This window comes from Myiozetetes cayanensis, unplaced genomic scaffold, assembly GCF_022539395.1.
Source record: "Myiozetetes cayanensis isolate MyiCay16 unplaced genomic scaffold, myiCay2020 scf2-11, whole genome shotgun sequence".
NCBI lineage: Eukaryota > Metazoa > Chordata > Aves > Passeriformes > Tyrannidae > Myiozetetes > Myiozetetes cayanensis.
The window spans coordinates 79,237,236-79,261,959 of NW_026087411.1; the positions used below are offsets into that span (position 1 = coordinate 79,237,236).

The 24,724-nt window shown below is 39.3% G+C and overlaps 1 protein-coding gene across 2 annotated transcripts; it reads right to left on the reverse strand.

Moving 5' to 3' along the window:
* Positions 1-183: 183 nt before the first annotated feature.
* Positions 184-19,210, reverse strand: CFAP206 (cilia and flagella associated protein 206). Of its 2 annotated transcripts, XM_050316633.1 has the most exons (12): positions 19,021-19,210; positions 17,626-17,709; positions 17,223-17,313; positions 15,930-16,118; positions 15,532-15,690; positions 13,036-13,244; positions 11,329-11,448; positions 9,033-9,231; positions 8,192-8,329; positions 6,000-6,193; positions 4,792-4,935; positions 184-2,026 (listed from the first exon to the last, which is right to left on the reverse strand). In XM_050316633.1, exons 1-12 carry the CDS (start codon positions 19,126-19,128, stop codon positions 1,796-1,798), a joined length of 1,866 nt encoding a protein of 621 aa, XP_050172590.1. In that variant the 5' UTR covers positions 19,129-19,210; the 3' UTR covers positions 184-1,795. The 2 variants fall into 2 exon arrangements, with proteins under 2 accessions (XP_050172590.1, XP_050172591.1); XM_050316634.1 differs by lacking the exon at positions 17,626-17,709.
* Between the last annotated feature and the right edge of the window lie 5,514 nt (positions 19,211-24,724).

Sequence of the window (24,724 nt, forward strand, 5' to 3'; positions counted from 1 at the left end):
AAAGCTTCTCGGTACCGGCACGTTTCTGGCGCTCCGGAACTGCGATGGGGGTTAGAATTGTATTCCCCAGCACTTTACAACGCTGCAGTAAAATTTCCCCAATGGAAAAGAACAAAGAAGTATAAAAGGAATTTTCACTCATCATTTTTCTAATAAATAAAATGTATTTATTGACCCTTGAAATCACGGAATCTTTAGTGTTGGAAGGGACCTCTGGAGGTCACCCAGTCCAAACCCCCTCCCAAGGAAGGGTCACCTGGAGCGGGTGACACAGGAATACACCCATGTGGGGTTTAAATGTCTCCAGAGAGGGAGACTCCACCATCTCCCTGGGCAGCCTGTATAACTGAGATAAAAAAAATGAAATACCAGTTTGTTGGTAAAACCTGTAACTGAAAAGCTTCAAAGTGAATGATGGTCAAAATACAGAGAGATCACAGCAAAAGAAAGTGTTTAATAAAGCAGCAATAGGGTATTTTTCCTTTCTTTTTTTTTAAAAAAAAAGCTGCAGGTGGTAATTGCATTCATGTTTTTATTAATAAATCTAATCATTGGTGCCAGCTCATAATTTAAAAACATGGAAGAGCAGCACATCTGGCTGCTACTGTTCAGTTTATTTTCCCAAAAGATAAAATCACCCAGTGAAAAACAATTTAGCAAAGTTCTTTCTGAGTGCTCTCCTCCAGCTCCTTTGTTGTTTTTTTTTAATACTGCTTTGTGGATTTATCCCAGTTGTGTAACTTTTAAAAGTGAAGCCAGATACCTTGGAAGCACAATGCCCCAGAAAAATCACTCAGCAGCTTGAATCTTCGAGCTTCATTGTCACAGGCTTGTGTAACAATGACCAGGAAACCATGCTGCACCACACTGCGCACACACACACACACACAAAAGGAGGTTTAGAAACCTTAGCACACCCTATGCAATCACAGTTGTGCACCCGGACATTTTGCAGATAGCAACTTGTGGACCTCTTTGTTGTCATGAAAAGAATCTCTGATTTGAAGTATCCCCTGCTTCCATTTGAGAAGATGTTTCATTTTATAGCTCAAATGATGCGGCTTTTCACACACAGAAATACTGGCTGCCAGTTGCATTGATCAGACCTGGCACATATTTCCCTGACACAGTTACATAAAGCTAAAAACCTTTTCCTGTTTTGCTTTAGTTTTTCAAACACAAACAAAACAGAGCTTTGGAAAAGGTGCCCTGAAGTTCCTATGGTTTGCAGTGTGCTTCCCAGCACACTGTTTAGCCAACAAATACAGAAATTACTAGAGATCCAAAGGGCTGCCAGAGTAATCCAAAACAGATTCCCTTTTCTCAACGTCCCTGCAATGGGTTACACTCATTGGGTCGGGTTAACACCAGCACAAATGCGCAGGCCCAAGGACCCAGACTGGTTTTATTTTGCTCGTTTTACCTTCCTGACAATTCTGCTCTAAGGCTAGAGCTGTGACAAATTGGGTGACTCTCTTATTTCACTTAACAACAGCGTTTCAACAACCAAAAGTTGTATTAAATCTTGAAGAAAATCCCAGAACACACACTGCACATTTAAATGTTAGTTTAGGTCAAAGTCCTTGGGAACATCTTGATCCAAAATAGCTGTTTGAAATCTGTGTGCTTCAGGCTTATCATTTCTATCACCTAAGGCCAGTCAGAAGCCACAATAGATAAGATTACTGCTCCTGGAATCAACAGACACAGCAGCATCTTTAATACCTGAATTCAGATATATTCAGGGATTTTTATATACACATTCAATACGTCTCTTCAGGTTTCTTATTTCCACTTAGGTTTCATCTACTGCTCTTGTTAAGTCTACTTTGACCATATGAGTAGTAGGAGAGGATTGTCCTCGGAGACCTTTCAAGAAAATCTGTGGTCTGGGTACATTGCTGGAGTTGTCACGTTTAGTCTGGGTGCCCACCTCTTTTAGCAAGTACACCTGGGTGAAGTTCTCTCTTTTCATATGGCTGAGATCAGTCTGCATGGAGTGAGTTAATTTGCGACGCAAATTGGCCTAAAGACAGAAAAAGGATTGATTAAGCAGAATTGTGTTTGAACATTTTAGCACTAGTAAATACTTAGGTGTGTTTGTCTGTTTTACATCTACAGGCTTCACAAACCTGGACCATGGCCCATTTTGTCCTTCTGTCAATACACATTTGTGACTGTGATTTGGTAACTCCTGAACTAACAGGATGCGTGAACAGCACTGTATGTAGCCCACACAACTTTTAAGTGAGTCTCTTAACAGTTTCCTATTTTCCTCTGGTCATTGCCCTGGAAAATTTTGTTAAGTGCTGAAGGCTTTGTTCTGTTTAAATAAAATATTTTTACGGTAAGCTCTTCCAGTATCTGTCTGGTTTCTACAAAATGTAATGAGGTTTACAGGTTGGTGTCACAAAGCATTAGATAAAAGGGAAAAATGCCTTCTTTCATGACATTGCTCACTAACCACATCACAAGGGGCAAAAGTTAAGTTAATTTATGATTAAAGCTCTGTTTAGTCACAGGAATTGCTGCAGATACAATCACAAAACCAATTCTCACAAACTGTTAATATTACAAAGCCAGCACTTGAAACAACAACATGTTCCTTATTCCACTCAGCCTTCTATGTCAGCAACAATATAAAACACTTTAAATCATATGACACTATATTGTCATTGAAATATACAAAATACAGTCTCAGGTGGTGGGATTCAGACCCCTACATGTAAGTGAGTAAGTCCCTGGAGCCCATTCCAGTCAGTGGAGACTGGAATAAGTGGAAGCTGGAGAGTGATAAAGTTGGTCAGATTTGGTGTTTGCATCAGGGCAAGTCAAAATATTCTCCAGATTCCACTAGCGATATCTCTGTCAGCTGGAATGGAAGGTGAAACACTTGTCTGTAGACACACTCTGGTACCTTAATCTACAACTGAATCTTATGTACGGAATCATCAAGGAAAATACAGAAAGTAACAGTAGGATGGCATGTGAAGAAAGACAATATATTAAGTCTTTTTTTCTGAAGATTTTAATGACAATTAAAACAAGAGCAGGCATGAGATACGGGTCCTCTACTAAGTTTACCTCTCTTGAAAATTGAATGTATGCTATTGCAAGGAATTGTGCTCGCACAGAGAAACAAATGTGAGCTGAAAATTTTACTTCTAACAGCATACAGGTGTATTAACAAAGTAATAGTTTAACATTTCATACCACTACGACTTTTCTTGCTAAGTATGAACAACAGGAAAAATCCCCAAAGGCATCTGAGCTCATCCTCTAACAAAACCAGGAAATATGTCCAATGCTCCCCTAAAGTATCAAATTCACTGATGCACTGGTAAACTATTTCTGTTCATTTAGCATTTTGGTTCTAAATGTTTTATCACCTCCATATTACCAATTACTGTAGACAAAACACTTTCACAGGCATCTGGGATTTTTTATTTCAGCTCCACATCACTAATCTCTCATGTGGACAGCTGAGGCTAAAACACCCTTAGTACTTGAAAGCATTTTCTCTAAATATTTCAGACTAATTTGTTTGTGAATGATCTTCATGATTAAGTGTTGGGAAACGTTCACTTCTGCTTATGCTAAAGAGAAACCACTGACAACAATGGGAAGACTCCTCAGTCCAAAATTTTGGTTTCCTTATATAATGTTAGAGATTTCATGGCAAAAACAAAACAAAACCAAACAAAACCAAACCAGAAAGGAAACAGGCTGCCCAGCAGACCACAGGCCTCCATAGTGCATCTGTTCAGAGAAGGGAAAAAAAGAACCCTGCAGTATCTTTGTCCAGTTGATATTGGGAACTGCAATACTCCCTGTACTTACAAGTTCATTCTGACTGAATTGTGAAAATCAGGTGCTATACCTTGACAAATGTGTGTGCTAGCAAACCCTAGATAGAAGCTTTTGAAATTTATGCTGCTGATTTAAAAGCTTTTATTTATGTATGTAGTCAACCTTCTGTGGATGGATTGCGATTTCCAATCCATCAGAAAATCATCATAATAGTATAACAGACATTTCCTCTGGCTTATATATACAGCAGAAAACCTTCTGGTTCTGTTTCTTACCTCTCTGGTCCTACATGAAAGAATAATTGTTTAAAATTTTTTTTTCAATAAAAGAATTGCTTTTGGTGAACGTAGAGAACAAGGATAAAATATAAAGTATTTCATTACCAAAATAATCTAACAAAAATCTAAAAAGAGGCCCCATGCTTTGATACCTTTCAAGGATGGAAAAATTAGCTCAAAGAAAGCTTCTGCAGGGTCAAACATATCCAAACGTATTCCTTATCATTCTGACTGCCAATTACTGCATTTTTCCTCCTCTTATTTCATGGTGATAAATATTAATATAAATTATTCGACTTGCAATAAAGTTTTGCATGACCCAAACCTTTGTGAAACCATTATTATTTTTTTCTTACGAAGGAATTATATGTTAGTATCTTCAACCTGTTTAATTGAGTGCAGAAAACCAACTTTTATATTCAATGCTAAACAACAAACTCTTATTACATAAAGAAGGCAACTGAAAAATTTGGAATTAATACATATAACAATGGAAGCACTGGTCAAAAATGGGGAAAAATATGTAAAAAGTGAGAGAAGAAGAAAGTCTAGAAATAAGGAGAAAAATTACCTGGAAAAAAATATTGAGCTGCTTGTAACAAAGTCTTTGAATAAAAGGTTGGATTGAAGTTTCAAAGAACAAAATTTTTGAATAATTTACTCTCAGCTTTGTCATACAATAATGAAATCTGGTAATACAAACCAATTTTAAAGCTTTTCTTCTCAGTTCCCATTCATTCCATTCATAGGATCTCACAATAGTTGGAGGCAAGATATGAGTATCAGTTTGAGTACTACTGTTGCATTTTGCTGTTGGTTTCATCAAACATTTGTCTGCAATTCTGGCCTGGATGAAAAAAAAACACACCACAAGCAAAACCAAGCAAGGCATTAATATGAGAAGAATACAGACATCTAAGAGAAATAGCATATGGATATGCTACTTTTTAAAAGCAAATAGAGATCTCCAAACCACAACTGGATAAAGATTTTTACATTCTAGAATACTTTTGTTCCCCTTGCCCCCACTAAAAAAAGAAGAAATCATTAAGTATTTGATGGATTTAATTTCTGACAGAAAACCCTTTAGGCAGAGGCAATAGCTAAATTTCAGACTCCCACATCCTGAGTGAGTGAATAATCACTGGATTTTGGTAAAAAGGTGTCCAACCACCACCCCTAGTATTTTATGATGCAGGCACTTCAGTTTGTCTTTATGAATGGACTAAATATCACAAACCATAATTGGGAGAAGTGCCTACATCTCTGCTAGAGCCAGGATATAAACTATATCTTTCACACTAAGGGCCAATTCAAGACCACATTCTTTCCACTGCTAGGGACCCAACATTCACAGTGGATCACAGACAATGTCTGTGAATCCAAATCAAGTCTTTGGCTTTCACACAATAGCACTGCCACATTCATTATTAATGAGTCCCCTTTTATTTTGTAATATATTCCATAACTCCTTTCCTCAGATACCACTATACCCTCATCCAGAACACACTGATGGACTGCTAAGCTAAATCTCCAGTTAATATGGTATCTCACTTATCTTCAGTTGCATTTATTTACTGCCCCCCTTAAGCTTTTGCAAAAATGAGGAGAAGAAACATCAGACACAAGACCTTCCTAAGCTATGAACTGACAGCTTCATCGCTGCCACAATCCTTTGGATGTACATATTCTCCTATGAAGAGATAAGGTGAGAATGACATTAAGTGAAAATATTTCTTCAGAGCTCTGAAGACCTGGAAAAGATGGACCCTCAGAAATTCTGTTAGATAGGCAGATGATTTTACTTTTTTTCCTAAAGATGTGTATCTTCTGTTCTCTTTATGTTCTAGAAAGGACAGAGTAACAAGTGACCCCAACAGCTGTTCAGCAAGAGGCATGGGCAGCGTGTACCTGTGCACGTGGAAAAAGGTATTCAAAGTGATGATGGAGCTCAAGCAATTGAATTAGCTCTGCATATTCTTTTGCTTTTTCTACATTCAACTGAATGAACTTATCTGGATCTTGAGCAAAGCTGTATGCAGCTTCTTTGGAACTGAAAACATAATATTTCGCCTTGTGCTTCAAAATTCCAATAGCAGGATTTCCTAAAAAAAGAGGAAGAAACTAGCCCAAAATAAATCCCACCAAATAAAATACTGCACATAATGATATCAAATACAAAAGACATTTTTAATCAAGATTCTGTGTTTCCCTCAAGTCAGTTTCAACTTCTTTTTCTGAAATCAGAATAAGCGCTGAAAGAAAGTTTTCTTAATATTTTTTAGGTCACTGTAACTGCTTTTGATCAGTTCACATCTATTATGCCTTACTGCATGTCTCAGAAAAACAAAAGATAAAGTATCTATAGCAAAGGCATAGGAAACTAGTCTATACCCACAAATGTTTCCCCTATAATTTTCAGAAAATACCTGATTGTAGATCAGCAGTGCATCTATACCAGAGGGCATAACACTGAAATTAACTGAAGAAGCAGATAAAGCAGTTGAGAAGCTGAACAATAAATTAACAGAGAAAGTGAAGTGTCAACAAAGGCCAAATAACTTATATAGGGAAGCACAAATTGAGTTCAAGGACAGTGGTAGGCTCTGTTTCAGACATCATTGCCCAGGAAAGACTTAGAATCATTATAGACAGTGCCTTGAAAATCCTAAATGACACTACTCAGCTGCAGTCAAAAAAGCACAAAAAAAAAAAAAAAAAGGTAATGAATTATTAGGATGCAAACAGAGGAGGAGAAGAAAGCCAGCATTTTAACAACCTGTATGCTACACTTGTAATTATATATTTGCTCCAACACAGCAAAACAAATAAAAGGGAGTTGGGAGTGATCAGAGGCTTGGAATACCTTTCACAGGAGTAGAGGTTAAAGAAAGACATTAAAAAGAAACAACTAAAAATAAGTAATATGATATGAAGTAATAAAACCATGAATTGTGTGCAATATAAAATTACTATTTGCTAATTTTCCTAATAGAAAGACTATGAGGTCTTGATGAAATTATCAAGCCAGAGCTTAAAACCATCTCAAAAAGAGGTACTTTTTCATAGCATATATAATTATAAATCGTGGGGCTCTTGATGATAAAAATATCCCATGGAAAACTTGAGATGGATTCAAAAATCAATTAGATAAATGAAAAACCTGTATGAAGGATTATTCAACAGAAGGTTACAGACTCAACATTTTTCTGAGGAAATCCCATAACCATTAACTGCTAGAACAGGGAAGGATATAATTAAGGAAGGATCATTCCTACTTCATTTCTCATAAACTTCAAGGGGTCATCACTGCCTGCATCCAGTGATCAGATACAGGGCTAGAGAGACCTTCAGTCCAACTCAGGACAGTTGCTCTCATATGCAGTACTAAGTAAGTAATTTACATTGTCATTAAAATATCTATTCTTTCATACTGCCAAGTAATGGCAATACTTTCCTCTCGACCCCCTGTAGGCTTAAGAAAATTCTACATAGATAGGTTCTATAAAGGATAGGGAGACAGAACACATGGACTGAGGCAGCTGAAATAAGGCACGCTTTCAAGACAAATGAACCTAGAAGAGACCAAAAAATTTCCTGTGATCAGTTGGCCTAATCAAGTGCACTTTTGCATTCTTATCAGAGAAGATTTTTAGTACTTTCTCATGACTATTTAAAAAACATATGGTGTAGCCATGAATGGATGTGTTTGCAACACAGGCATACACAAAATAGAAGGAATGATCATTTTCCTATGCCTGGATTATAGCACATTAACAACAGCAAGCAAACCTGTATTCAGCTGCAGTGTAGGTTATACAGCAGAAAGAAACATTTATCCATCCCATCTTGTTGCTGCCTCTGCTTGCTCATGCCATCTTTCTCTCGAAGCCCTCCTGCCTTCTGTTTTGGGCACTTTATTTGTGTATTTTAAAAAGAAAAATTCTTTAGCAGGGGAAATAAGTTATCTGGAGTGAAAATTACAAATGTGGAAATACAGTACTCCACCTTTGATGTAAGAGGATGCATTCAGAACGCCTTTGCGTTTCCCCTAGTACTTGTATACATATGTAGTATGGAAAATGCCTAATTACAAAGCCTACCTGGTAGGATGAGGCCTCTCACACCAATTGCATGTGCACAGAAACTATGGTACTGGATTAGCAGCTGATCAAAATTATCAGTTGTCTCTGGAAAAAGCCATTCTTGGTTCTTGAAGTCAGAAACATTCACTCTGATTCCTAAGAAATGATTTAACAAAGGAAGGATTTTCAGTATCAAAACATCAGGTGTTTAAAATATAGTAATGTTACAGGATGACCAGATTACTCTGGTTTTCACAGGATGACCTGTAGTGCCAAGATCCCAAAAACCAAAATTAGTCCTGCCTTTAAAGAGAACCTACTCAAAAAGTCAGTCCTGTGGGAGCCTTCTTTAGTAGTGTTAGTTTTCTTTAAAAACAGGGGACAACAACAGGAAGGTAACATCTTATTCTTCTATTTTGTTTTCACCACCCATGCATTACAAATCCCCTGGTGTAAAACCTGGTTCCTAGGGATACCATCTTACAAATAAACATTTCTGGTAACCAAAGCCCCATTAAAGTAGCTTGTTTACCACCCCCTCCCTCTTTCAGAAGTTCTGAAAGGTATAAAAAGCCATAAATAGACTTAAGAAATTAAAAAAAGTATAAATATTCTCTGATCATTCCACCATTTTTGAAAGGTATGTTTGTATCTAGTAGCTATATTTTAATTTTATATGCAAACATAAAATCCCAAGCTACACTACACCAAAAAATAAATCTACACACTAGCAGGCTTATTTTAATTTACTGTGCAAATTCTGAATATTAAAAAATCAATATGTAGCACCTTCTGTAAAGAAAATTAAAACAAAATCTTGGAAAATGAAAGAAAATAAAAAAGTATTAACTTTCCATACCCATGGTTTCTCTTATCCTTTCCTCATCACTTTTCACGGTCACACCTTCCAGAAGAGATGTTAGCACTTCCTCAGGAAAAAGCTGTGAGTGGATTTCCAAGAACTGTTGCAGATTGCTAGTCATACTTGTGAGGAAGCTTAGCAGTAGCATTTCATCCTGAAAGCCGGTCCAGAGTTTAGAAAGTTCAAGAAACAGAGGCTAGAACATAAAGAAAATTATCTGAAATCCAGATTTATTTTATGTATGCAGTGTAACCCAAGTGCTGTGCACAACCTCTGCTGTGAACAAAGCAGAGGCTGATCTCAAAGGCCTTCAGCAACCAGAAATTTCAGGGGAACTCCTGGACACTTTAAGAGGAGTTACCATCAGAAGCACGTCTGAAGCACGTACATCCAGCATGTTAACCCATAGGCCAGAAAGGTGCTTTTCTACATTTTACTCCAAAGACTTTCCCAAATACGTAACTGAGACCGTGCTTGGAATAGAGCACTTCACTGGCCATACAGTTATATAACTTTTTGAAAATAAGGTATACAGCAATAAGGACCTGATTAATTAGTAAATGAGGTAAACCCATAGCTAGATGTACAAACTATCAGGTTTTCTTATTTTGTCTGTCCTGTTTCTTCAGAGTGACTTGGTCCCACAGCCCTTGGGCCATCATATGTGTCAGACTAAAGGGGTGCAGGCCTCTTCAGAGCCCTTTTCAGAGGGTTCAGGGCAAAAGTGGAAGCTGCTATTCCCAGCAGCAATGCTGACATATGGGTGTACACACATACAGAAGAAGCCAATAAGCTTTAGATACAAATGTTGATTTCAATGACAGTGACATAAAATGTGTCCTGTCACATCTAAAAACACAGAAAGCAGTGAAAGTGGTCTATTAATAGAGAAATCTCTACTTGAAAAAGTCCTGAAATCAAAAGTCATTACATATTGTGTCTTCAGCAGAGAAGAAAAAACAACTAACCAAACAGAAGAGAGGAAAAAAATCTAGGGAGGCAGCAGACAACACCAGACAACTTCTAGGGGAAAGGGTTAACATATATCAGTCACTTAAGCCCCATGAAGAAACAGTAGAAGAGGAAAAACTGCTCTGAGATTCTGTTCAAGAGGGGAAATTGTTCTCCAGTTGAGAACATCTGGTTTATAAAATCACAAGCATACATAAACTGAAGTGTCAGACCACATCTGAGATGCACTGCAGTTAAAGTGCCGTTCCCATGAGTTTCCAGTTCAGATGCCCTTATGGGAAGTGTAAAAAATACTCTGAGTGTGTGTGGGGCCATGGTCTTCCTCCCTCCTCCACAGTAGACTTTTATTTACCTTATAATAATTAGCTCAGAAGGATGAAAAATAACCTATGTATGAACTGCATACTGGTTCAGCAGCTAACTACAAGGAATTAAAATGATAAACATATCATACAAAATAATGAGCTCTTCCATGAAAAGCAAATTAAAGGAAGACGGTTTTCTGACATATTTCTCTTCCATTTCCTTTACATCATGCCAGCATAATAATCCCAGGTTTTCACAGGGCCTTCTCCAAATACCTCCCTCCCATAGCTTGTAGCTCCCAATCAGGGTGAAACAGTGCAGAACATCAGTAGTGCACAGGTGCCTTCACTGGCTGCTCACTGGCCAGACAGCCCACAAACCATTTCACACTTGATCTTAGGAAGGCTCTAATTGTGCCTCTTTAGTTGCTCTTTTTTTCCACAAAACTTGCAGAAAATGACATATTTTGAGATCTCTGGAGTCTGAGAAACGTGATTAAAACTTGCCAACAGGTTCAGAAGCTATTGGGAGGGGAAAAGAAGCTGAAACCCCCATCACAGAAACCCGGTTTCTTTAGAAAAATTGTATCAATGAGTCATACTGTAATCACAGGGATTGCTATTTGAAGGAGCACACTTTAAAGGAGCACACTCTGATGTGCTGGTTTTTGTAATCATTATGTTCTTACAGTTTCTGCAAGGAACGGGAGAGAATATTTACATACAAAAAAAGGAAAATATCTCTGTACATCTACAAATACTGACAAATAAAAGACACTTACAGCAAAATACCATTTAGTTCTTTTGCTCCCTTTTTATTCCTTTCTTTTTTCTTACCTTGAGACTGCTACTTTAGTTACCCCTTCAAAAATTGCAGATGCTATTATAATAAGGAAAAAATGATGTAGCCTTTTTTTAACACGAACTATTCAAAAATACACCAGCAAACTATTCTATAATGCTTTAATAATTTTTTATAATGAAGAAGAAAAGGGTTTTCTATTCATAATACTTACAAAAACTTCTTTGGAATCTATGGAAATCTTATCCTGAACTGTGTTTTTGAGTTGCATCATTGTTGCTGTAAACTGAACACTCAACGTTTCAACTTCTTGAGCACTGGTAATTGCATCAGACTGGAAAGAGAACTTACTTTAGGTAAAGTTATAAATAAAAAAAAATCAAGCATTTAATAATAAGTATTTACATGTATCTCTTAATTCAACTATTTTCAGACAACTGTTTTAAGGAATGAAATGCATTCCAACTTTCCACAGAGTAATTTTTTCCTTAAATGCTCAGGTATAAAAGCAGGTACTTCACTCAAACGTGTATATTAGTACTTTTTATAGACAATTCTCTACATTTTCACAATGAAGAGAATTGAAAAAAAAAATTTAATGCTTTATAGTATAACAACTAATAAACCCCACAGTTTCTCAAAAGACAAAAGGAACGCTCTTCCTTAACAAAACAAGAATTTAAATTATATTGTTCAAAGATGATTCAATAAAATTTGGGGTTGTCTGCAGTCTAAAACTGACATGATTTATAGATTGATCAAGCAGATTTTTTTCTCTTATACCTTTTGGGGCAGAGTGTCAATATGCAAACAAGAAGAGTGGTGGTGAATGGAGTTAAATCCAGCTGGTGGCTGGCTCAGCACCGGGGCCAGCCCTGTTTAATATCTTTAGATCTGGATGAGGGGGTAAAGAGCACCCTCAGTAAATTTGCAGATGACACCAAGTTGGTGGGAGTGTCGATCTGCTGGAGGATAAGACGGCCGTGCAGAGGGATCTGTGCAGGCTGGATCAATAGGCTGAGGCCAATGGTATGAGTTTCAACAAAGCCAAATGCTGGGTCCTACACCTGGATCCCAACAACCCCATGCAGTGCTACAGGCTGGGAGCAGAGTGGTTGGAAAGCTGCCCAGTGGAAAAGGACCTGGGGCTCCTGGTCAACAGGAGCTGAACATGAGCCTGCAGCGTGCCCAGGCGGCATCCTGACTTGTATCAGAAAGAGTGTGGCCAGCAGGACTAGGAATTGATAGTCCCCTTGGCCCTGGTAAGGCCACACTTCGAATCCTGTGTTCCTCTGGGTCCCTCAATTCAGGAAGGACATTGAAGTGCTGGATTTTGTCCAGAGAAGGGCAAAGATGCTGGTGAAGGATCTGGAACCCAAGTCTTATGAGAAGCGGCTGAGGGAGCTGAGGAGTTCAGCCTGGAGAAAAGGGGGAACCTTCTCACTCCATATGACTACTTGAAAGGAGGTTGTAGCCAGGTGGGGGTCAGTCTCTTCTCCCAAAGCAATAAGTGACAGGGTGACAGGAAATGGCCTCAATTGGCACCAGGGGAGGTTTAGGTTGGATATCAAAGAAAATTTCTTCCCAGAAAGGGTTGTCAAGCACTGGAACAGGCTGCCCAGGGAAGTGGTTGTGTCCCCATCCCTGGAGGTGATTAAAAGATGTGTAGATGTCGCACTTACAGACATGGTTTAATGGAGGACTTGGCAGTGCCAGGTTAATGGCTGGACTAGAGGATTTTAAAGGTATTTTCTGACCTAAACTATGGTTCTATGCTTCTATGACTCTTTATCTAGAGACATATTTTATTTCATTTATTTCTGAATCATTTTTCTTATATTTCTGTCCTGTACAAGTAGGTAACTTGAATACATTCCAACTGCAATAAAACCCCACAGGACACAACATGATGATATCTCACCAGAAGGATGCAAAGGAAGGCCTCATACTGTCTCACATTGAAAAGTGCTTCTTTTAATTTAAACGAACTAAGCTGCATATATCTGTGGGGGTCTTCCTGCATGGATTCCAACAGAGCTGTGTACTTGTGAGCTAGCATGTGGCAGGTATTAAGACCTTCATCGACAGTCTGTGTAGCTGATGGAATGGCTTCATTCAGAATGGCTGGCACTATTCATATAGAATAAATATGAGATATATATAAAAAAAGAATTAATGAAATCATTACCAAAGGGTTAAAGTGCAGTATTTGAGCATAGTAGTCTTGCGGTAAAATTTTGATTTCTAAATTTTGTCCTTATATTCATGCATTTCTAACTACTCACATACCAGATTCAGCTACTCTATCTTACTAATCAAGTAGTTTCAAATATTTAGAATTACAGGTATGGAAATATCACAGTCAAGTCAAGGAGTGTGAAAAAAATTGCTTTACAGTAGATGCAGTTCTGTTGCTACAACTGACATGGGTTTCCTGATAGATTTCAGGCAATCTGCAGAATTTTCAACTCTCAGTTTCCTAATTTGTAAAATACTAATAACAATAACAGGCCTCCCATTTCCTGGGCATTTTGAGATCTAAAAATGTCCTAAGAATGAGTCAAAGATTATCATTAAAAGAGAAGGGAGACTGCACAAAAAAATTATGCCTATGCAGTTGTTAAAATTCAGTGTTAGTACTTAAAAACCCCACAGATTCCCCCAAACGGCACAGGTGAATAAAACATATTTTAGCTGATATACAATATATGATAAATAATTTCTTTCTTTACAATTTTATTATCGACAGCAGGCAACTATTACACTGAATGTTTTGATGTGTTGTGCTATTTAAGCAGATATCTGTGCAAGGAAATACAATAAGAAGGCCAAGCTACACTTAAGTGTAGCTCTTTGTTGTGTGTGTTGAACTTCTGATGCTAACAACATTGGTGAGCAGCAGAGCAGTAATAAGGCTTCAGGTATGTCCGCTCAAAACCCCATGAGCACAGAAAGGCTAGATTTAACCAAGCTAGAAGGGGAAGTAAATTTGCAAAGGTATCACAAGCAGTTTAACCACAGGTGAAGAGAGCTTAGCACTTGGCTGATTTGCTTTTCTGGATGCAGGGTAAAAAGCCAAAGCAGAGCCCTGCCCCAGCAAGACTGTTGCCAACACTGAAATTAAGACTTCAGATCCATTTAATTTCCTAACCTAAGAGCATTCATGCTGTGTTTTTTCCATCGATCCAAAAGTGATATGTAAACAGGTCAGAACAACGAAGTTCATCTTATACTGACCTAACAAATGTAACAGGATCAACAATCATATTATCTACACTAATCTATTACAAACCCCACAGATACTACAGTGAGAAAAACCAGAACACGTTGTGAATTGTGCCTTTGGATAATACAGTAGTTGAAGGTTCCCTCATGCTGTAACCCAGGCCCAGTGAACCTAAAATAGAGACAGCCACAACACAGAAAGGTGACATTTGTGGTAAAGCATGTATTATAAAAATAGAAAACCATCAATGTGTTGCTTGGCATGTGAGGAAAAAAAAAAAAAGCACCAAAATCTAGAGAGTTGTTTACTTCTTTCTCTGTTATGGCACGTATATTTTTTTCCTGCTTACACTGCTTTACTTAAAATGCCATAAGCTCAGCAAGTGCTTTGCTTTTCAATAAAGCACAATTTTCTTATCAGGCAAAGTATGTTCTGTAGCCTTTACTCCAAAAATTTTGGTCTTTTAAAATAAAAAGTTTTCCCCTACAACTGGGCTACAGACCTTTCTTATGAAGAAGTCTCCACACTGAGCTGCAATACTATATGGATGTTCACATAAACATTGCCACTGACCAGTCATTTATTTGACTATTGTAAACTTTGCAGAAATAATGTGGCTGATGGGAACAAAAGAAAATAAAAGGAATATCAAAGTCTCACCCTACCCTGAATACACCTTTTGAAAAAAATCCAGGATGGCCATTGACATCTTTTGCTTATTAAAGAAGCAGAAAGATTCAAAATGCAAAAGATTTTCAACAACATTTTAGGAATCTTAATTACCAGAATACAGATAATGGCCCAGCAACTTCTATCAATTCTCATCACACATACTCAGCAGAAATTTGCAAATGGATTGTAATTAACTGCTTTAAAAAGCAAACATTACATATTTAATTCACTTAATGGCAAGGGATCTGGGAACAACTTACCATGAGGTAGATTAGTTGCATGATGTTAATACATATAATCTTCCCACATCAACCACGTTAGGGCTCCCTCTTAGCTAAAAAGCAGTAGTCTACATGGAACCCAATAATCGTAGCAAATATGTACTTTTTCTTCAGGTTTGCAGGCCCTGAGTCAAAGCTGTTTATCAGGTGAGATGGAATATTACTGGAGCAGCTCCAGTGAAGAAGGCCAGGAAGGAAAAACTGAGAATATACAGCCTAAAAGCAATTGTCTACTTACAGTCATCAATGCTCCTTCCTCCTTTCATGCACTCCTTGTTGTACAACCGAATTCCTGTGACTAGCATGGCAAGATCTTTCAGCTCTTGTTCTTTGTCCTTCTTATTGAGTGAAATGAAAGCAGTCATCTCTGTCTGGGGGAATACACTCTGCAAGGCAGCTATAACCATTACAAAGGGGAAGAAAAACATCAATATGAGGGAACAGAAAAGAAAATCATTAAATAAGCAAAAATACCCTCTCCTGAACAACTGCAGAAAGTAGGAAATCCTTGACAAATTTCCACTTCAAGGCTCAGCAGTGACAGTTTACCACATTTGTATCTAAAGATCAGAGAGAAGGTGAAATTTTATTTTTCAATGAGAAAAGCCCAATTTTTAGAGCTGGAAGTTTACTGACCTGTTACCTCCCTGACATTCTCAATATCTGTAGGGGATCCCAGGCCAGAGCTCAGCAGTGCATAGCTAACAATATTTTGGTACATTTTCTCTATTTCTTCTTGCAGATGAGGACAACGATCTGTGATATCTCTGACCACAGGAGCCAGTTTTCCTTTCAGAATGCGCTGCTGCTCACGGAGTAATTCATCTAGGAAAGAAGGACACGTAGAAAGTGCTATCTATATTCTCTGCAATTTGGCTTATACAGAGCGTGCATTTTATTTCCAGTCAGAGCACCAATTTAAGATTACTGAAGCACAGATATGTGGAAGAGGTGTTCATAGTACCATACTGTTAGAAATGAAACTGGTGGAGTTACCCATTAACATAATTCGCATGTTTAACATGAGTCAGAAGAGTTCAGAGAACTATCCAGGCCAAATTAGGCAGCAAGTCTCTGACACTCTGGACTCCTCTGATTGCAACTGGTCCTTACATACACACAACATGTATTTCATACACACCTGAAGTTACAAGCTCAAATTTGAACACTGCTCAGGATCTCAGAAACTTACTGCACTTATGGAGCTCATGGAGTCCAGAGGACTTAGAAGCAGATTGCCAGTGTTATTAATTTTTGGCTTTAATCCATGCTAACAAGAAAACATTTTCATGATCTCCCCACAGAAATGTTTTGGGGTTTTTTTAATGCCTACTCTTGTTCTGCATCTTCTGTTTCCCAGCCAGACTTCACTGTCCCATTGAGATCTGAAGTTACATTTACAGCAGAGGCATTTTCCCCATCTCATTTTTCTTCTACATTCCCATTCTCAGACCATATGAAATTACCACCGATAAGACCAAACCATACTTGGTTAAAACTGCAACTGATTGTTCAAGATTACTCATATCTCTCAATTAGGGATATTGATAAAACATAGAGTTTTCTTTTGGATACATGAGAGGAGTTCTGAGTACTTTCAGACACACAGGTGCAGTGAAAGCTTTTCTTGCCGAAGGCACCTAACCACTGCACCTGAAAGCATAATTATTCTCAAGCAATCTAATACATTACATTCAGGAAATCTCTCAGACAGGATGAGAAGAGTGTACTCTCAAATCTAATGTACAGTTTTTCTCTACTTCATCCATACTGAAACATCATACTCCTATGCAGTACATTTCTCCTGGGATTTTTATTTTGCTTTACTGCCAGCAGTCATTTAACAAGAATCATTACTAGTCCCACAGAGAGAGTTATTAAATTCTAAACTCAGCATCAACTTCTATGGAAACATATTTTCGAAATTACCTCGGTTGGCATAGTTCATATCGAAGTAAACTTGCATCTTAATTGTGCTCAGGGATGGATTTGTTGTGTCAAGCAGTCTGGTAACACAGAGCTGAAGAAGAGAGTCAGATAAGTCAGTTCTTTCTCATCTCTGGGGAAACTTTTGAACTGACAGTGACTGTGCTACAGGTTTCACAGCAGCTGTAGAGCCCCCTCACTACCATTCTCTCCATATAAGGCATTTATAAGCATAAGGCATTTATTTACATGAGGACACACATAGTCCAGTCTTTAGCTACAGAACCGTGAGAATAAAGTGGCACTAAAATTTTGAAAGTGATCATGTCATTTAAGTTACAGGAACAGGTAGCAAATAACGTCACAGTCTTAGCTAAGTACTGACTCAACACCATGTCAGAATTACCTGGATAAAATCTTGCACATCTTTTTCTGTAAGGATTTGATCCATAGTAAAGCCATTTCTTGGATCTAAAACAACAGCTCTCACCTTGAGATTGCCAAAAGAAAGATATTAAGTTACATCTCAAAATATCCTCTTTGCAACTAACCTTTTATTTTCTGAAAAGTCTTAGTTACATTCAATATTTCTTTACTATTTTTTTCCCCATTTAAATATTTGATAATGAAACAAACACTTCATTTTATGTATTGCCAGTTTCAACCTCACTTCTTGGGCATAAGTGAAAAAAAATCTATTTGTGAGACAAACTTTGAGAAATATTTAAACACAACTTTTTTAGAAATTACCTGGAAAATATTTTCCTAAGTAACATTTTATGAAAACCCATCATAGTTGTTTATAAAGTTCACACTTGATGTTATATGCATCAGTATAAACATTTACCATTTGGATTAAAAATCCAGTGTTTTGCATGTTTGCAGCTGGTGTCCACACCAGGTGTCTTGCCAGCCACTTGTACAGACTTTTTACTCATTAAAATTTTCCTGCTTAATTGATCAATACTGCTTTTGAGCCCAGTGTATTTTCTAAAGACACAGTGTCACCTTTAGGGGGAAAAATGGCAGATTAACAATACTACTGTGAACCATTTACATTCCCACACAAGTTTATCAACAGCTGATCACCAATAAAGAAATGAACCTAGCACCATCTTCCTTCAGACACAGCTTTGCAGACACATTCAGAATATATTCTGCAGCAGTGCTGTGCCTCTGAAGAGATGCCAAAGTGTATAATTTTTTCAAGATACTTATAGTTATCTACCAAGGACAACACTGAGACTGACTCCATTACATTTTCAGTTTAAATGGGATCTGAGCTCACTACTTTAAATATTCAGCCCATTTATACTATCTGGCCCTGTCTAAGCAGAGAAACAAACAAAATAATCCTTTGCCATAGAGGGAAGACGTAAATGTCAAAGAATAAATACAGCTGCTGCAATAAACATTCACCTATGCGTCAGGCCTTTTGGTTCATTTATGAAAGTGGGGAGAAACCTTATTAAAACTTGGGAACACTTGTCTTTTTCACTTTAGAAAGAAAACAATGGTTTATCTGCCTGTAGAAGAAAACAAAGAGCTCTGAGTTGGAGCTCAGAGCGTTTCCAGGACTCAGGACCTGCAGCCTTCTTGGGGCTTTACATTCACATACATGGCTTTTCAGAGGAATAAAATACTTTTCCAGGTTTTTAGGATCTATACTGAATGTCGCCGATGAACGCCCCTTTAAAATTTCTCAGTGCAGGCAACTGGAAACCCATGATATTCCAAAGCTCAGGTCACCCCTGAAAGCCTCATCTGCCGCCACCCCCCTGAACGCTTCATTCGCGCTTACCATGAACGCCACCAAGGTTTCAGAGAGGGTTTGTCCCCGGGCAGCGCACTCCAGTCCCACTTGGCGGATTATTCCCTTGATGACACTTTCGGTCAGCTGGCTGGACATGCTGGGCAAGCACAAACCTCAGCGGGGTTACATTTACTTCAGCGTTCCTCCCCGCGGGGCCAGGGTCGCCGCTCCCCGGGCGGCGGAGGCGGCCGCGGCCGAGCTCCAGCGCCGGGGGTTGCCATGGGGACGGGGCCCGGCCTGCCGGCAGAGCCCTGAGAGGGCCGCGGGGATGTGCGTCCATACACAGCGCCGAGGTGCTCCTGGAGAAACGCCTGTTCGCACGGAATTTGTGTGTCAGTGTGCACGCAAAACACTCGTGCCTGCGGGTGTACCAAACGCACGTCTGTAGGTGCCCAGGAATGCACGTCTATGTGTACGTAAACATCTAGGTGCACACAAAAACCGTGTACGTGCACGTCTGCAGCTATGGCTGTATGTAGGTACGCGTAAATATCATACATATGGATGTATAAAGCCACATACATACCGTGCTTATGTACACGTACCTCAGTATCACAGAATCACAGAATTGTTAGGGTTGGAAGGGACTTCTGGAGATCGCCCAGTCCAACCCCCTGCCAAGGCAGGGTCACCTAGAGCAGGTTGCACAGGAACTCATCCAGGTAGGTTTTGAATGTCTCCAGAGAGGGAGACTCCCCCAGACAGCCTGTTCCAGCCTGTTCTGCCCGTGTTCTCCTCATCCTGTCGCTGGCCACCACCAAAAGAGTCTGGCACCATCTTCTTGGCACCTGCCTTTGAGATATTTAATATGCATTAATGAGATTCCCTCTCATCAAACAGGCCCAGGTCCCGCAGTCTCTTATATTCCAGACCCCTAATCATCTTCGTGGCACTCCACTGGACCCATATATATTCACACATACAATACATATAGCCCCATGGCAGGGCGGTCGGAACTAGACGATATTTAAGCTTCCTTCCAACCCAAATCATTCTATGAATGGACTGCTGGGGGTGGGGGGCAGAATGGGAAGAAGAAAACCTTGAGGCCAGCCATGCAAGCACATCGCCAAAACACCCATGTGATAAAAACACACCACATACCCAAAGCACAGCACCACAGTGGATGCTGAGAAGAAAGACAACTCCACCCCAGCCAGACCCAGCACAGGTAAATGTATCTACACAGCTATAAATGAATACAATGTGTAGAGACATGCACACATACATGTATACAGAAAACATGTGTTTGTGAGGTACATAGCAAGTGCTGGAGGCAGAGGCAACTTTGCTTTGGAACATGAACAAGAGAGCCACTTTTGCTTTCAGGTCTCATGCTCACGGCTGGAGGTGGCATTTTCCCCAGGTGTAGTGGCCCAGTGGGCCCCAAGTTCATCCTCAGCTTTTGCACACACCAGTGAGCACACCACTGGATGAGTGCAATGCCTTGCTGTAACTGGTTCAGTTAGTCAATACACAGTTTATTCAAGCTTTTCCATGTCAGAAAGAGGAAAGAGTAATAGCACGTTAATTAAATTTAAAAACCATGTCCCTAAAAGGCAATCAAGTAAGCTCAAAAGGCACAGTGAATGCAGGGATAACAGCTGACAAGCTACACCAGTTTCCCACTGATTAGATTTTTATCCCTTTGATTTAAGCTGTCAGACAGAGGGAACTCCACTGAGAATCACGATGAGATCAAGATTATTATTTTTTTCCACTGTGACCTCAGACAAGTCACTCTTACCAGTGAAATGAAGATTATACTATGCTACCTGGCAAGTAGCTGCAGGATGACATCCACACTGTCAGTGTGTGTACAAAGGTACGGTGTAAAGAGACTCAGCATCAACTGTGGGATATGCTTTGAGAAGGTCTGTGGAACAGGTACCAAAATAATCCTGCAAAGGACATTGTGAAGTCTTAAGTTTCATTCTAGTAGCACAGCTAATGAGGCTTCTTAATATGTCTTCTGCATTCACATTTTAAAAAGTCAATACCCTTAAGCTCACTAATTATACCAAGACTTTCATCAAGAGAATAAAAATCTACAGGACTTCTTTTTCCACAAATTGGAGGATGAGAAGCTTTTGGGGCCCTTCCTGGAGCAGAAGCATGTTTGCTTTAGTGTGCTTAGAGTCACAGACATTTCCCTCTGTGCTTCCTGATAAATCACTCAAGAACCAGCTCTTCTGCACTTGCAGGTAGAGAGGAGAGAGAGGAGAAGAAGAATATAGTTCTGGAAATTAGAAGAAACAAGAGAAGGTGCCATAGCCAGGTTTGTCTCTACAAATTTCAGAAGTCAGTGATAAAACTTGGTGCACAAAGCAGTGACAGTAACAATTCCTCCTGAAGAGATTATCAGCTAAAGGTGGACAATTTTACAGAGTTCAACCATACACTATGTGCAGTAGAGATGGAGGTGGAAGTTGCAGCTTTGCAGCTGCAGAAAGCCAGTTTCCATGCTGTAACAGGTACAAGGCTATTGTTGACAAATTCACAGGCATCATAAATTCACAAATACTTCCAGAGAGAGCAGAAAACTACAGGTAGGATTTCTCCAGGTTTTTAGTATGCATGCAGAGCCTGCATAATTGTGCAATTTTGGCTCAACAATTTAAAGACTCTTTAAAGACATTTTACAGACTATTTCAACACGGGCCAGTGTCAACATCTGCAATTAGCACAATCTCTGCAAACCATTTGGTGCTGAGGACCAGACAGCCACAACAGCAGTTGTTACTTCAGACTAACCTTGCTCTGGCCCCAGCAGCTGGTCCTATGCTTGTGGCTCAAGTGTATTAGAGGCACTCCCAGAGCCTTCAAGTTTAATTCCACCCCAAATGCTTCAAGCCCGCTGTACTACGCAAAGGAAAGCACAGCAGGTGAGGACTTTGTAGATCCCTCCATAAACACGTGCTTGAACCTAAATTAAAATACCACACACCCTAACACCTCTCTTCTCCCCATCTGAGTTACCAATATTCACAGTCACGTTTGTCTGTTTGATTATTTCCTGGAGGAAAAATGAGCTATAAGAACATCTTACTTCAATTGAAATAACTGATGTTCTTTGAAAAATCCCATTTTTCTATTGTCAGTAGGATGTCTGCATGCCAAAGAGCACTTAATTTATAAGACAAAATATTTGGAATAAATAGGAGTGGCTATATCACAGTGTTACTGCATTCCTTTTGCAAAAGTTTACATTATACAGAGCTTCTGAAAAGCCACCAGTACTAGTTCACACTCATAAATCCTGGTAGGAGACATCCAACTACCTATATACTTTTAGGCTTCAGGCTGAAAAGAAAAAAACAATACATTTTCAGCTGAGCTTATTGAGAATTTAATTTTTTTAATTGTTTTAAGCATTTCAATAGTATTAACCTGTATTTCAGATAGCACTGTAATCCAAAAGTTACAAACTGCCAGCAGTGTTCTTATGAAAGAAGGAAGGGAGGGAGGGAGGCAGAAAGGAAGCAAGGCAGGAAGGAAGGAAGGAAGAGCAGCCATTTATTTATTTTCTAAAGAAAAACACAGTTTCAAGGAAGGTTCGCAGTCTGTATTAAACCACAAAAAATATTTTAACTTAATTTGTAACCTACTGAAAACTTCATGTTGCAGAACATTGTTTCATAATCAAAACAGTTGGATTTCTCTCCTAGAACCAGTGTTAAATCTTAAATAGTTCTAGGAATAAAGGTTGGTACCTGATAGACAGACAAACTCTTCCCCCTGGCGGCGCATCTGAGCCATTGACTGAGAGTGAGACAGTAAAAAGATTTCTAGGTTTGTAATATAAGGATTTTCCATATTAGTTTGAAGAGTCATTAGAAATAACACGGTTGCTTTTAAATTTCTGTAAAGTTTGATACCCTAGTGCTTTCTTTATGGGAAAACATACCAGCTATTTGATGAGTTTGCTATTACGTTAGACTGGCTATCACATTAAGGATGTCACCTCTTTATCCAGCTATTTCCAGAATATGGTTGCTCAAGTCTGAGCACATCACCTCATTTTGCTAGAGTGGGCACAAAGTTGTAGCTGGGTGCTCTTACATCCCAGAGCTGAAGAGGAAACAGCCTAGAACCATCTATGTGACTCACCAGTTGAATTTAGGGCACAGCCTGAGCACTTGGCAGTCACATTAGGTGAACAGAGAGCTTGCACCCAGAAGATACGATTGCCAGGATGGCAAAAAACATTGCTTTATGAAGCTTTGCCCATTGCCCTGTGCTCAGTGGAGATGCTGGGCGGAGGAAGAGTCTGTTTGAGCTCCATTAACACAGCCATATTCACCAAGGAATTCTGCAATGACTAACCCTCCAGTCCTTCTCACTCATGGTTCATCTGATGAGACCTTGCAGCTCAGTTAGCCTCTCTCTGCACTCAGACCTCCTCTGATGCGGTGTCCTGCTGGTGAGTGGGCGTCAGCCCCTTGGCCTAAAGGTCTCCTGCGGCCATAAACATTCCAAGGCACAGTTAAAGCTCTTTGAAGGTGATAGACCTAAGTGCAGGGATTTAGAGCTGACAATGCAGGATCCAAGCACAAGCTGAGTTAGTGACCCTTTCCTCACGTGTGAAGTTAAAACATAAACTGTGTGATGCAGGTTTTTGTTTGCTACACTTCAGAGTCCTGAAACTACCTTGCACCTTGATGCAGAAACTAACATACACTTGACTACACTTGGTTCTTCCAAAGGAGCAGTGCCAAGGAAAGCCTGTCTTCACACAGGAATCAACGGCCTGCCCCTTTCAAGTGGGAAATACACTTAATCTATCTGGCTTTTATTGTTTGACACTGAAGCTGCACAGTCAAAAATCCATTTTGTGAGGACAGATGGATCATGCCACCTTCTTCAGCTTGCCTGTTAGTTCACAATAAAACTGAGTTTCAAAGCTGAGAGGGTTTCAGTACAAGTATTTTTATTCCTTCTTCCTCCTCAAACCTGCACATTACAAAAAGTGCTGCCTTGCCTGGAGCACAAAGTTGTGGTGCCGGTCACCAGTGCTGACCAGCTCAGCTTTAAGGACATAGTCCCACAAGAGCATGCAGTGATAGCACCATTTCAGCTTCCCTGATTCTCCTGGAAAGCTATATAAGTGGTAGGTATATAACCACTACAGGCTCCTTGAGGCACCGTGCAGACTAATGGTTAACCTTTAAAGGAATCCTAGATGACATCTATAGCGACTGTTTCACATATCGTTAAGGGTGGTTTGGGAATATGATAAAGGAATCTTAGACTGCTCTTCTGTTTTCTTGTCCCAGCTCCATCATTCTTCTGCAGTAAAGAAGGGATGTCTGGGTATGTTAGTGCTGTGTCTACCCCCAGTTCCCACTGTATCAGAGTTTCACTACAATATGAGGCTACCTAGCAGGGACTAGGTACATTGTGCCCCTAGCAGGGACAATGTACTCTTTGTACAGGGAACTCAGATCAGGGAAGATGACAGTTATCCCTGGGATGAAAGTGTCACCAAGGTGGTAAGATTTTACTGGAAAAAGAAGTCCAAATTGGCCTTTAACTTAGAAATAGAAAAAAAAAATCACTCACAGATAACATGGCAGACAAAAAGTTTACCCTTCATTTAAACATTTCTGGAAAAAAACCCCAGAAGCATAGAAACCCAGTTAATAAATGCACCATTGTTAGCCTGGATCCCTTAACAAGCATAATAGATACA